The sequence below is a fragment of the Gorilla gorilla genome, chromosome X (assembly GCF_029281585.2).
Source record: "Gorilla gorilla gorilla isolate KB3781 chromosome X, NHGRI_mGorGor1-v2.1_pri, whole genome shotgun sequence".
Lineage (NCBI taxonomy): Eukaryota > Metazoa > Chordata > Mammalia > Primates > Hominidae > Gorilla > Gorilla gorilla.
Genome location: NC_073247.2, coordinates 46,490,896 through 46,506,482, shown reverse-complemented (window position 1 = coordinate 46,506,482; position 15,587 = coordinate 46,490,896). Strand labels below are relative to the sequence as shown.

At 35.4% G+C, this 15,587-nt stretch overlaps 1 protein-coding gene across 1 annotated transcript in view; it reads right to left on the bottom strand.

The window, feature by feature from the left end:
• Positions 1-15,587, bottom strand: part of CFAP47 (cilia and flagella associated protein 47) — a 469,679-nt gene that overhangs the window by 433,295 nt on the left and 20,797 nt on the right. Inside the window, exons 3-7 of the mRNA XM_019019001.4 lie at positions 14,530-14,645; positions 7,501-7,639; positions 4,582-4,810; positions 3,977-4,137; positions 2,220-2,347 (exon numbers count right to left, since the gene is read on the bottom strand). Coding sequence (XP_018874546.3) covers positions 2,220-2,347; positions 3,977-4,137; positions 4,582-4,810; positions 7,501-7,639; positions 14,530-14,645 — 773 coding nt within the window. The remainder of the gene's footprint in view (positions 1-2,219; positions 2,348-3,976; positions 4,138-4,581; positions 4,811-7,500; positions 7,640-14,529; positions 14,646-15,587) is intronic.

Sequence of the window (15,587 nt, the reverse complement as noted above, 5' to 3'; positions counted from 1 at the left end):
TTGAACATAAAAAGTGTTTGGAGAATCCAGAATATATTTGCTTAGTCTATTTGTTGTCTGAAATACCTAATGCAAATTGGGTAGCTCATTCAATCTTTTCATTCAACACAATTATTGAGTGTCTTCTCTGTGGCATGCCTTGCGGATACAGCAGTGAATAAAAGAGACAACATTCCTGCTCTTACGGACTTTACATTCTAGTGAGGTGACATTGACAATAATCAACCAAATAATGTTATATGTTTACACAGCATTTCATAGAAAATAAGTATTATGGGTAAAGGTAAGACAGGTTGAGACAGAGTACAAGGTCTTGGGGATTCTGTTTTATGTAGAGATGTCCAAAAAGGCCTCTCTGATAGGGAGATACTCGAGCCAAGATATAAAGGGAGTCTGGAAAAAAATGTGAAAATCTAGGAAAAGTTTATTCCAGGCAGAGAGAACAGCAAGCACAAATACGCTAAGGCAGGAACTTGTCTGTCATGTTCAAACGCCTTTAAAGAACAAATGGCTGGAGGAGAAGAGTAGAAAAATGGAGAAAAATTGTCAGATTTTTAGATATATTTTTGAGGGTAGACTTAAGAAGATTTGCTGATATATGGGACACAGAACAGGGAAATGAAGAAGTGATAAAGGATGACTCTAGGTTTTTTGCCTTAGCAACCAAAATGATGGAGTTGCCATTTCTTGAAACAAGAGACTGAAGGAGGAGCCGGTTGTGGAAAAATCAGGAGTTCTGTTTGAGACATGTTAAGTTGAGATACCTAGCAGATATTCTTATGGAAATGTCTACTAGACCACTCTGTGTTCAAGCTTACAAGTGAAGACGAAGGAGGAAAGAGTGGAGACTTGAGGAGAGAATAAAAGGTGTGTTATATTCATCTCAGATTGTGTAAGAGTGAATGAATGGGTGAATGCAATAGGGAATGCCAAACAGCTTAAAGAACTCACTTGGGATTAGTGATTATAGATACAAAGTGAAACCTCTCAACAAGGTTGTGTGTTTTTCTCCAACACAATCAGATTCCCATGTGCAGACCCAATGTAAGCTGAAAGCTGAATTTCATAGAATTAGAGGCTTTTCACTCAGTCATTGTGGGAGACAGACCAACAGATATAAGTGCACATGGAAAAGAATAATTAGAATAATGAACAATGGAATAGAAGCTGGGCAAAAATATAAACATGAAGTTTTTGGGAAACTAGAAAGATGATAACAGAAGAACAATTTTGCAGAGAGAGAGCAGTGTAACTAGAACCAAAGAAAAAGAGTTTGCATTTTTTCACTAATGCTCTTAGTAGCCAATCTTAGACTAAATTACCCTTAAGGCAAACCTAGTAACTCCATCCCTGGCTATTCAAAACTGGATTAACCTGTAAACTTTGTACAAATGTGGAATTCTCATTGCTGTCTAGGATCAGCAGACGTAGCTCAATATCACAAAACACAATATAAATAGTAACAGAACAATCCATTTATGCCCAAGGAATACAGTTAAATCCTGCTCAATATCACTTATACTGACATACTCGATTTGCATAAATATCCAGGATGGTGATCTAATCCCTCCTTGGTATAGCTCATTTTCCTGGATTTGATTCCTAACCTTCCTAATTCTCTATTTTCTCTTTGATCTGTCTTGCTAAGCTGAACTCCAGGTCCCATCCCATTTTTTTCCTCACTACAACCAACCTAATATAACCTGAGAATATAAAACATATAAGGCATATTGACATGTGGCCTGCAAAACATGTGCAATTATCAGTATCCAATAACACTGTCCTGTACTCTACTAACTAGATCTCTAGATCTTGTTTTTTACTGTTCCTATTTGTAGATTCTAAGAGAGCTGAAGGATTAGTAGAGATGGAAAGGGTCATTTGTTCCCATACCAATCCCTGAGAAAAAACCTAGGCATACATAGAAAACAAATCCGGGTTTTTTTTCTTATTCCTTAAACTCTAGATCATCATGTTTATCTAACATCATTTAAAATTATAACCTAACTTCTAACCTGGAAAATTATTATGTAAATGATTGTGAAGTTGACTTCTTAACATGCCACAGATGACACTTTAAGGTCTCTTGAACATGTTTGCTTTTTTTTCTATTCAATAATTATATATTTTATTAGATTGTCTCTACAGATATTCATGTTCACATTTTTAAACAATTTAAATGGCTATGGATTTGATAATTTTGTTAATTTCACACTTACTTTTGATGGTTTTATAGTCATCATCTCTCAAAAATCCATCTTTACTTCCTACGGACTCAAATCTCAAAAAGAGAACATAGTCCTGTCTGTATGAAGGTCCAATATCCTTTTTACCAACAGCCATTAGCCTATAAAAAAATCACAATGAGTTATTTTTAAAGCAAAGGTGATATACTTTATCACCTTGTAAGAGGAAATATCAATCCAATCTTTAAATCTATGCAAGCAAATGAATGTTAAGGAATGAAAATACAACTGTAATCCATTATCCAAATTTACTGCAAAGCCAGAGAGATTTGCCAAAAGAAGGCTACGGAGTACAAAGCTGAGAAAAATGAGTTTGTGCCAACATCGTCAAGACAAGAGTAATTTAAATATACCAAGTCATCAAGGTCTAGCTCAAATGCCACTTTCTCTGCAAAGAATTTTCTTTCCAGGCAAAATTCATCTCTAACTAAGGACTCTGATTAATTCTTTACAATAGTCCATCTTACTCTTGGGCATAATAAAAAACATTTGTTACAAATTTGTCTTCCCCAATGTACTAAGTGCATATTGCCAGCCATGCTCTTGTTGTGGACAAGTAATTTGGAGAACAAGAATTGCTAACAGTTAAATTTTGTTTGAGGAGAAAAGGAAAGGAAGGCTAGGAAGAAGGGAAATAGGAGTAAAGGCAGAGATGGTTTATGTCATAGGTCTGCTCATTGGCTATTTTTACCTGCCTTACCTAGAGGTCAGCTCTCTAGTAGTGCAAACTCAACTACATTTACAAAATACTGACATGTAATATTAAACATGAATACAAATAGTGTGGTCAGAACACATTTAACTAAGACTTCAAATCATACATATACCTATGATTCTATGCTAGACTCTCAAGTTAACATGCTGCCATGAAAAAAGAATAGAATATTTGAAACTTCAAAGATTGTGTATTAAACAGAATCTTACAGATTCACCAAAGAAACTACTTGTATGAAGGTATCATTAATAAGGCAATTGTGGATTTACATATAGAACAATTACTTGATTTATTAACCTCTTTAAATTAAAGCAAGCTCAATCTTCAACAGGCAACCCTGTTCCACAAACAAGAAGTACATTAAACATTACCCTCTCACAAACAAGCGAAAATATTCTTGCAATTGAATCAGTTCACACATATTACAACCTATCAAGGTGTCACTGAAATTGCTATTATATATTTAAAACAGCATGCTCTTCAAATTTAATAACAAAACAAAGTTCATGGAATTATGAAAAATGTATACTGGCTTAAGTGCTAAAAGTCTGTATGAATTTCAGCAAACAAGTTTGACTGATCCCTGGAAGGTGCTATAGGTTTAATACTTAGGATTGTCAGCAATAATTTTGCCCTGCCAGAAGCATTGCATCCTCTTTGGAGGGACCTACGACATGCTGCATGCACCTGACTATTCGTGGGGACAACAAGGTCTTGACTGCACAAACAATTTGGGGCCACACTCCAAAACAACTCAAAACTTGCACTTCCACCACCCCATTTCCACAAGGTCTAGGGAGATTTTTAACTTTACATGAAGTATTTAGAACCATATTTAGAATTATTAGAAATATTACTAACCATGTCAGAAACATCTAGAACCATGACAAGAAAAATCTGACTTGTGCCTTCTGGCAAGTTTTACTATTATAGTATTAAAGTGAATCTGATTAAAGTGTGGTTAATATACTTTCCATTAATATTTAACATTACAATGAAATTAATTTTTGCTTACTTTGGGGTGAAACAAAATGTAATTACAGTCTTTTGATAAGGTTGTAAAGTCCCTTCATTAGGAAGACAGGAGATAATGATAGTAGTATCTATGTTCTTTATTTTTCTTATGTAGGTGAGATTATTTAAAGCAATATCTGTTCTTTGTTGAATATCTGTACCCTGTAATATAAAGTCAGATATAAAAGAGTATTAAGGCAAAACACAAAAAAATTTTTTGAGGAGGTTACAAAATAATTATTGAAATTCCAGAATCTAGGAAATAGCAAATATCTATCTTTAAAGTAACATTTACACATAAATTTGACCAAGGAACATCATACAATTTGAAAAAGGATTAAAAAATTGATGAGAACAGAAATACCTTCAATTAGCCACTGATCTATAAGAAGTACTTGTCTGGTTTACTTCAGATATATATTACTATAAATGTTAGCTTAATTTCTGAATTTTTTGAGGTTGCTATTGGATACACATAAAATCAAATCTATCTGCCCATGTTAAAAGATATTTTGAATAATTAAAAAGCTTGTTGGTTATTAGTAGATTTAACACAATCTCTTTTAAGTCATAATACCTGATATCCCCATCGCACCATTTACTTACCAGTTCTTCTCCCACGGCATCATCTTGTATTATGGCCACCCAATTTATGGGCTCTGGGCTATTATTGTATACACGTGCATGTTTAATTTTTGATGATCCGAAGAAAACGGGACCAAAGTGTATGCATTCCAGCCTTCTGTCACTACTCATGTTTAATAATTCAATAATCTGCTCAACCACATGAGCTTTGATATTCAAGAGCATCTCAGGTTGACCTTGCAAAATCACTCTACAGGATAATAAGATATGCACATACATACATATTTTAATTAGAATTCTATATATTTTGTTTTTCTCCCACACATTTCGACAAACAGAAACTTTATAGAATCACATTATCATTAAAATTCAGTAGCCTAAGAGTAGTTCCTTTCACGTACATACCAGAGGTTATCAGGTTCTTCTGTACATCTGAATCTACAAAATGGAATGGCACATGTGCAGCCTAATTCACTGTCTTCAGGAAACAGTAAAGTTGTAAAACAATCTCATGAATTGAACCCAGAAAAAACTCAATGGCATATTCATATTGCCAATTATTTAAATGATTTGTATGGTTACCTCTAGCTCTCAAATTCTGAAATTCTTTTCTAATTCTTCTCATCTCCCAAGTCCAACAGCTTATCTTATCCCCATCCTTACACCTCAATTCCTTACAATCTAACGTACCTCAGTAAAACCCACTGCTGCCTGGGTGTGATCTCACACCTGTAATCCTAGCACTGTGGGCAGCCAAGGAGGGAGGATTGCTTGAGTCCAGGAGTTCGAGATGAGCCTAGGCCACACAGTGAGACCCTATCTCTACAACAACAACAACAAAAATTTAAATAGCCAGGGATGGTGACACACACCTTAAGGTCCAGCTACTCTGGAGGCTGAGGTAGGGGAATTGCTGGAGCGTGGGAGGTCGTGGCTGCAGTAAGCCGTGATTGCACCACTGCATTCCAGTCAAGGTGACAGGAAGAGACCCCATCTCAAAACCAAAACGAAACAAAAATCCCACTTCTTTGCTGAAATAAACATTTCCCCATTAACTTCATTTCTCAAATGAATTTCAATTCTCTTTGGGAACTGCTCTTTCATTTTATCCCACTCTGGCATAAATGCAATCTTTCAATTTAGGCCCGTCAGATACCACAGATAACTGACTACTCCACAACTATCACCTAACCCTTATCTTACACTATATCCTATAACATTGGGCATTGAATTGCTCCTCCCTTAGCTTCCTTGACACCATAATTTCAAGGTTTTCTTTTAACTCACTCAGGCCCCACCTTCTCACTCTTCTAAGACTGGGACCTTTTTTAAACTTGATAAATAGTTAACATGAATAGTAGTGTTTTTTCTCTTACTGTTTCTCATTCCACTCTCCTTCTCAAAGTTATTCTCAACACTTCTGTTTCTTCTCCCACTTATACACTGATGATCTTCAACCCTATACAGGCTGAGTATTCCTAATATGAAATCCATAATGCTCCAAAATCCCAAACTTTTTGAATGCTGATATAAAACTCAAAGACAATGCTTATTGGAGCATGTCAGATTTCAGATTTTTAGATTAGGGTTACTAAACTAGTAAGTATAATGCAAATATTCCAAAATCCAAACAAAATTGAAATCTAAAACACTTCTGATCTCAAGTATTTTGAGTAAGGAACATTCAACTTGTACATCTAAATCAAATTTCTTTCTGGGACTCAAGATAATTTAATAAGCTGCAGCCAGCTCCACCAGGAATCTGAAAAGTAAAACCATTCCAACATATCAAAACTGAATTTAAGATCCTCTCCCATAACCCTGTTCCACCTTTTATCTTCCTTTGCTACAATCAGTCACCAAATCTAGTCAAATCTACTTCTACAACCTATCTCCAATTTGCACACTTCTATCAGTCTTCTCAGTTGACCTTATCTCAGACCTTTATCATTTTCCTCTTGCTTTACTGTAATTTCTAGTCAAGCTTCTCACTCCACATTTGTACTCCCTGGTCTGTTTTGCACACTGCCACTAGCATGACCTTTCTAAAATACAAACTAATCATGACACTCTCACCCTAAAACCCTCCTAAGACTTCATAGCCTTCACAATAAAACCCAAGCTCCTATCAGGGTTCACACCTGTTTATCACATATTTATGACTGTGACCTTCAGTAAAAAAAGTATTTTATATCCCAATACCAGAACACACACACACACACACACACACACACACACACACACACACTCCACAGATGCATTCTGATATTTTTAAGTCGTTTGTTAAAAATACTGGTGATGGCCCATTATATTGACTGCACATTCTAGCAATTAATTAAGACATACCTCACAAAAATGTTGGACTACAAAGCCCTTCAAACTAGACATTCCATTTGGTTTTTCTGGTCTTGTGTCCTGTCACTCCCCACCTCCATCTTTTTAATTCTACATTGCCAAAGATGCCTTGGTGTGCAACACTGTCTTTTTGCCTCTAGGATTTCCAGTATGTTACTTGCTTTGCCTGAAATCCCTCCTCTATGCTACTCCCATCACTAACTCCCACCACCCCTACACACACACACACACACACACACACACACACACACCCCAAATCACATCACTGCTCTTTGCCTGGCTAATTACTACTCACCAGTAAGTATTTTATTCAACTATCACCTTGTTAGTGGAGCCCTTCCCTAGTCCACTCTCTCACCTCAATGAAATTCAAAATAGAAGATCCTGTTATGTGTACCCATATGCTATCCTCTAGTTCTTCCCATTTCTTAAAAACCTACTGCTTGGCAAATAGTAGAGACTCAATGAACAACGCTGAATGGAAGAACAAAGGAGCTAACATACAATCAAAGTCACATCTGCAGGGTTAAACGGGAAAGCACTGAGATCTGTATTATAATTTTTAGAACCACAGTATATACTCACATTGCCTCTTCATCTAGAATTCTTGGCTGGTCTGCACAGAAATCTACTTTAATAACCATTGATGACTTAGCATCCACGATACCACTAGTTGGAAAAATGAGGATGGGTAATTGGCCGTGGTATTCTGCCTTAAATATGCCTATAGGGAATAAGAACAGTTGATTTACATCTGGACCCTTACAATGTTGCATATACACTCTCAGTAGGGGACCAACATACTTTACCCAGTAGACCAAGCTTGCCTAACCCATGGCCCATGGGCCACATGCAGCCCAGGACGGCTTTGAATGCAGCCCAACACAAATTCATAAACTTTCTTAAAACATTATGAGATTTTTTGAGATATTTTAAGCTCATCAACTATCATTAGTGTTAGTGTATTTGATGTGTGGCCCAAAACAATTCTTCTTCTTCCAACGTAGCTCAGGGAAGCCAAAAGATTGAACACCCCTGGAGCAGATGGTCTACAGTGTACCAAGAATTAAAGCTTTAATTTTAAGTCCAATCTCTGAGGTCACCCAACAAATATGATCCTGTTGTTAGAATTCAAGTCTCACCAATAGTTAAAATTATCTGCTTACTACGTTCAGACACTTATGTTAAGAGCTCTGCATAGGTTATTTAATTCCCATAAATAATCTATGATATAATATTTTCAATCATTACCTCCATTTTACAAGTAACAAAATAGAAGCTTTGAAATGATGAATGACTTGTTCAAAGTCACACAACTACTGTGGTAGATTAGCTTGCTGACCACAATTCTTCACCTTTTTCCACATTCGTATCTTTACCCTATTGTTCCAGAGTTTCTCACTGCAGGTCTGTGGGTCAGCTGGGTGACTCTGCTCCACATTTGCTCATTCTAGGGCATGGGCCAAAAGGACAGCAATTACACAGGATAAAACACTTCCCACCTCCCATGGTAGAAGTGCATCTAGGTTGGAACTGGCATGCTATCAATTACACCCACATGTTATTAGCCAAAGCAAATCATATGATCAAGCCCCTTGACTTTGGGAAGTGTTTCTCCTGAGTAACTGCTGTCCTTTTGGCCCATGCCCTAGAATGAGCAAATGTGGAGCACAGCCACCCAGCTGACCCACAGACCTGCAGTGAGAAACAGAACAGGCCCAGCTGCTTCAGCTTGAAGCAGAGCACCCAGATGAGCCTAGCCTAGATCAGTCAAGTTCCAGCCAATCTGCATACACATAACCACATGACCAATTAAAAAATAACTGCTGTTTGAAGATATTTTAGGGTGGTTTGTTATATAGCAATAACTACTACAGTTAGTAACTAACTAATGAAGATGAGATTTTCACTTGGATATTTCTGACCACAGGTTCATACTTATAGTTATTACCATTCCCTAGGAGATGAATTTATCCAGTTCACACAGGATAAGGGCAAAGGGGATTGGTTTCTGAAATCAAATGGCATATGAGAAGGAGGGTACAAAGATTCTTATTCTGAAAGCAGAAATGGTTCATAATTTATGGTAATGTTTTGTGCCTATATTAGAGCATGTGGTCCTTGAAATCAGATATGATCTCTTTCTCATGTCTGTGGTCACAGCACCCCACACACTGCTTAGCACTAAGCAGTACTTAAAGTATGGCCAACAAATAGAAGCAGCCAATCACTAGTCCCTTTATTATCATTATAACACAAATGCGCATGGTGCCAAAATAAACAGTTTTGCAAATTCTGAAATCACCAGTCTTAAATCACATCTGATGATATTTTCCAAATGTATTCATTTAGTTTAGGAAAACAAAATGTTAGCACAATAAAAGTAATGAAAATATTAAAAAGACAATATTTGAAAATGCAAAGTAACAAAATTGGTCACTTCAATCATTTCATAGATGTGCTAATAGCGTAATATTTGAAGTTAATTTTCTATCATAAATCAAAAATATATAAAATTATATCCATTTCAAATAAATAGGTATTATTGACTCCATTCTGTAAGAAAAAAAAGGTATATAAATTTAGTTAGGACTGAGTCAGTGAAAAAGTTTCCCATATTGTAACCACTTAGACATAATTTGACAAAAGAGTTTAAGTGAATATTTCAAAAACTTATTCAGAAGCAACACAAAATACAAAAGAATATTGTTTAATTTTCTAAATACATTTAAATTGCAGGTATGTCAACATTACTATATCTTATTTAACTTTAATACAAAAACCATTTGTTTGGCTTTTTAAATTGCTAACAACAGAAGCAAGAATATCATCCTAAGAGAAGAGAGTTATTGAAAAAAAGAATGTCGGCCAGGTGCGGTGCTCATGCTTGCAATCCCAGCACTTTGGAAGACGGAGGTGGGAGGATCACTTGAGGTCAGGAGGTCGAGACCAGCCTGGTCAACATAGTGAAACACCATCTCTACTGAAAACACAAAAATTAGCTGGGCATGGTGTCGCACACCTGTAATCCCAGCTACTGGGGAGGCTGAAGCAGGAAAATCGGTTGAGCCTGGGAGGCGGAGGTTGCAGTGAGCCAAGATCATGCCGCTGCACTCCAGCCTGGGTGACATAGAGAGACTCTGTCTCAAAAAAAAAAAAAAAAAAGGAGAAGAAGAAGAAAAAAGAACGTTAAAAATGGAATATCTGTGATCAAATTTTCATTTCTTCTCAGATATGGCACTGGCTAATGTGTGGGAAATAAACTAAAAGGAAGTAACGTCAGGAGAATAATTTAGGTTAATGTAGTTATTCAGCAGGGGAAGATAATGGCTTTTTGTCAAAAAAAGTGGCATTGGGCAGAGAAAAGTAGTATTACTGGCTTAATTATGAAGTGAACAGATAAGATTTACTAATTGACTAAGGGGGTAGGAAGTGAAAAAGAGAGAGGTGTTGAAAATTGTGCCAAGTTTTGGAACTGTCCAAATACATAGTGGTAACATTAATTGACAAAGAAAAAAGAAGTATTGGGGGAAGCTGTTAAGTTTGAGAAAACTGAAGGATACCCAAAGGATTGTATAGATCTAGGAGTAGTCGGTGAAGTAAAAGGAAGGGAAGTGACGGTCCAAGGAGAGTACCTTGACTGAAGAAACATAAGAGTCTGTGGCAAACCTTAGGAAACATTCACATTTAATATACCACAAAAAGAAACACCAGTCTAGGAAAGAGAACCGAAGAGGGCAGAGGTGGTAGAAAAATAATAATTATAACATAAATAGCTAATATTTACTGAAAAGTTATATATGCCAGAGAGTGTGCTAAGCATTTTATTAATCATCACCACCATTAGAGGAGGAAGGTACTATCTTTATCTCTAATGTGTAAGTCAGACAATGGATGTTTTGGAAGTGCAAATTCCTTACCCAGGGCCTCCCAGATAGTAAATGATGCAACTAAGATTTGGGCCCTATTCAACCTCACTTCAGGACCTGAGTTATTAATTAGCATTCTATATAAGAGAGTGAGTTGTCACAGAAGCCAAAGGGCTTTGAATTGTTTTTGTTTTGTTTTCCCAAGAAAGTGGCAGTGGCTAACTATGTCAACTTTTGCCAATAAGCCATGTAGAACAGACCTATAGACTTGCCCACTGATAAGACTTAGTGGGGGCACATAAAACATAAGGGTACCCACAGCTACAGCTGCGATGAGGGGTCCCTCACACAAATCTGTGTGGTTTTTGAATCTGGATTCTTCTATCTTCTCTAGAGAAGCAAATTAGACACTAAGTGGTGCAGTATACATGGTTACACTGTCTATACTCCTTGAAAAAATTTTTAGGAACTGCTAAGCAGATTTTTGCCTCAGAGTATCTGTAAGATCAAGTCAGGGTAACCAGATTCTGTAGTTCTATAGAATGTTATTAAAAATCAATTGTCATGTACCCCAGGCTATTGCTATTTCTTATGATTTTTTAAAATTCCCTTGGTTCTAAGCACACTAAATATGTATGAGGCTCCACATGTTTCCAAATGACTAATTTTTAGAGATTCTTCAGAATGCTCATATGGATTTAACAGGTTCCTTCTGGGTTTAATCATCTTTCATTAAAAGCTTCATAGTTCTTTAGTGAAACTCCAAGAAATCACTAAACCAAATAAATTATGATTATGTCAAAATATATAATCCTATAAATTAGGGTTATGTTATGCATGAAGAATATATGGAGATGCCATGGCATCAGTTTCCAAAAAAAAATTGAAGACAAGAATTATGCACTGAGAATAAGTAGGGGGTGCTTTTGTGAGTTACTAAGGAAGATCCCCAGGACCACTTCTGGGTTTGGTACAGTTTGACAAATTTCCTGGTTTACAGTTGATTCCAGGATATTTTAGACAATGAAATAGAGAAATGATGCTGCTGATTAGGGGAAAAGGCAGAGTGGGCCTTAAGAGCAAATGAAAGGTCATATATTTTGGACAAAGTAGACCAAATAAACCTAAAGGATGATAAGTTCTGAGGCAGATGTTCAAACTCAGAAATGATATGTAAGGCTCTCACTTAGGAATTTGAGAGACTGTTCTATGTTATAATACTGTAGTAGAAAAAGTCTACTCAACATTCTCCATGATGTACTTATTTCACATTGGATGCCCATATCAAAACATCTCATGTACTCCATAAATATATACACCTACCATGTGCCCACAAAAATTTTAAAAAATAATAAATAAATAAGTATGCTCACATTAAGGAAGAAATGATTTTAATTCAAGGCATGCTAAATTAATAATTTCTTTTTCTAATCTTCAGTGATAAAAGCTGAGAAACAATAGTGGTATTATCAAGCCATAAAATCATAAAAGTAAATATGGAATTTATTAACCTACAAAGTACTAACATTAGAGACACCATAAAGAATGGACCATGTCTTCAGAAAGAAGAGCACTGCTTTGTACAGTCAGGGGTAAATTTGGGAACCATTTCTATAAAGGATGAGGAAACAAAAGTTATTCAACAACATATGGCTAGATCCATGGATGTTTACTCCATAAGAGGCTATTAAAATAAATCATCAAGGAGTTGTTACACACATAAACTTTGGGGGTCTATAAAAACAAAGGTTATAACTGCAGTGATACTACCAGACAGAGAAAACAAAGATGAGGAAATGTTAAATCTGCCAAGTGTTGAGTTTTAAATATCCTATTAAGTATACATACAAATTTGTAAGCATTTGAACTTTGACTCTAAACCTACAAAAAATTCACCATATAAAATGCTTTTTAAAAATGTTATTAAAATCAACTTTGATGGCTGAATCTATTTTCAGAATGTTTTTCTTCACGAATATACATTGCTATTATCATGAACATGTATATATTTTGCTTGTAGATGATAAGGACTTTATGACACTTTATAGGTACTAGCTAATCTGAATGTAATATACACTATCAATTTTGATAATAGTAGAAAAAATAATCTGATTTGATTCCAAGCATGTGGGATAAAGTCAACACTAATAAAATGTAATTCATTGATCACAATTTGTTTCAGTTTGTAAGGTAATAGCCATTAACATTTCACAGTACTCAATTATAATAAACCCAACCAAGGTATTACAAATACTATATACACACAAAATACTAACATAATCCTAATAGCTAATGCGCAGTATTTTTCCTAAAACATTATGTATTCCAGTCTGCAGCTTAATTGTACTTATTCTAATTTATTGAGTAAAATTATATTAAATATTCAATGAAAAGTAAAACCATATTCCTTTTTTACTTATAAGAGAGCTTTCATATGAAATGAAACTGTAAAATTTGGTGAGATTTTAGAACAAAAAGGGAATATATTATTGCTATCAAAACATTGAAGGTTATTGAATATACAACAGTTAAAAGAAATTCTGGAAAGTAAAATAATACAAATAAAAATACCTTAATTAAATATCAGTGCTCTAAAATATAACTAGAGAGTCTAAAGGATCATATTGCCCATATCACTTGCTGTAAGAGACTTCCTCCTTAACACTCGAGTCAGGCCACAAATGAGCCTAATTCTATAATCCCACAGGCATCAGACATGCACTCATTTAAAAACCAAAGCATAGAAAGTGAGATGAGTAACATCCAATGTGGAACAGTTATGAGTTTTATTCCTTTGTATCCTAAGAAGAAATCAGTAAACTGACAGACTGCCTTTGTCTTCATAATTCCCAATGCTCAATCAGGTGGCCCCAGAAAACACTCTCAGTTAGTGGAATAGAAGCTTGGATTTAAGACCTACTTTATATATTCAACAAACAGTCTCAGATAGAAATACCCTCCCTGTCTGGAGCTAGTCCTCATTTTAGATTGGGAGAAATGGCAATCTTGCAACCCCACATGCCAGTGAATCAGGACACTGAAGGGATAAGCAATCCTATGCTTATTGTATGCTATCAATTTAATGTGTATATGAATATACACACACAGAGACACACACACACACACACATCCTTATGTAAACTCTTAGGCCACAGTAAGAATCCCTGAAAATAATTAAATCTGGAAAAGAGAGAAGTATTTATTCTTTCAAAAAAGAATTAGTAAAAGCCTTCTGGGGAGTTTGACATTAATTTAAAGTTGAATATGATTGAGAAAGAAGACAAATATTTATTAAGCATCTATGATGAGCCAAGTAACATACCACAGTTCAAAGTATGTACATAATTCATCATCATACATTTTATCAGCACCCGTTTATAAATGAGGAATCTCAAGTTCAAAATCCTTAAAAATACTTGCCCCAGATCACACAACTAATAAGGCGCTGTGCTCTAATTCTGTCTCTGAACTATGTAACTTCTCTGACACTATCCTGCCTCCTATCCTGAGGGATTTCACCATTTTCTGACTGTATTAATCAGGATCATAAGGAGGAAGGTTCATTTTTCTTGAATTGTTGCCTATCAGTCTTTTACAGTAATACTATTAAGGACCTTTGGTTTTGAGCTATTTGAAATGATAGACCTTTTTTCAGTTAAATTAGGTAATCTATTACACAAGGTATACATTTCAAATAATACCAACTCTTCTAAAAGTGTAAGTAAATATGACAGGAAGGATTTACCTGGAGCTTTGCCATGGTTAGTGATAGTAATCTCTTTAGAATATACTTTACTATTGGCAACCAGTGTGCCAAAATTAACTACTGATTCAATTTCCAATTGACAGGATGGAATCAACCTAGGGAGGAGAAAAGAAGGCCACATAATTAATTTAACAATCATAACAGCCTGATAGCTAAATATGTAGGGGAATATAGATGGACACTTAAGCCCTTAAAAGACATTTCAGTTTATTTACAGGTCTACTGGTGGCATGTTTGTCAATAAAAGGAATTATGAAATAAAGATATGAAAACAAGGTAATGGGTTACATTTTTAAGAAAGAAATGAGACTTTATGCAGCTAAGTGCATGGTATGTCATCCCAAATAAATAGTTTGAATGTCTCCAAATCTTATGAAATAAAAGAATGCAGTGATGCTGTAACATATCATTTAGGGTCTAAAACAAGATGTAAGTACAAGATGTAAGTACTTACAAAATGTAAGTACAATTTATTTTCCATATGTATTTCTAAAAAATTCACTGTAGCATATTTGTAGCATGTGTTCCTACAAGTTTTTAAAAATCCATTATCATCTTATATACAAACCTCATAAGGTTACATACATTTTCTATTTGGCTAGACATTCGTGGTTAAAAAGTACCCCTAAGTATATTATCATACTTTGGATATAGGAAAAGGTCTTAAGAATAATTTCTTAGGAATCTCCACACTTCGCACAGAGAGAGAGAGCGGGGGAGAGAGAAAAAGAGGGACAGAGTCTACTCCAGTGTTAAGATTTTGGTAATATATAATGATTTCTCTGCATCTCCTGTTAGTTTCTCTTCCTTTTGTAAAAAAATCTTGAAATCTTGTTTTGGCTTCATATATACCACAGCATATAAAGACAGTTGACCTCTGAGGACAACAGAGTATCTAGTCAGCTATCAGAGGAAGTGCCTATCTAAGGACAATAGTTAAACGTTAGACCTAAAACCATAAAAACCCTAGAAGAAAACCTAGGCTTTACCATTCAGGACATAGGCGTGGGCAAGGACTTCATGTCTAAAACACCAAA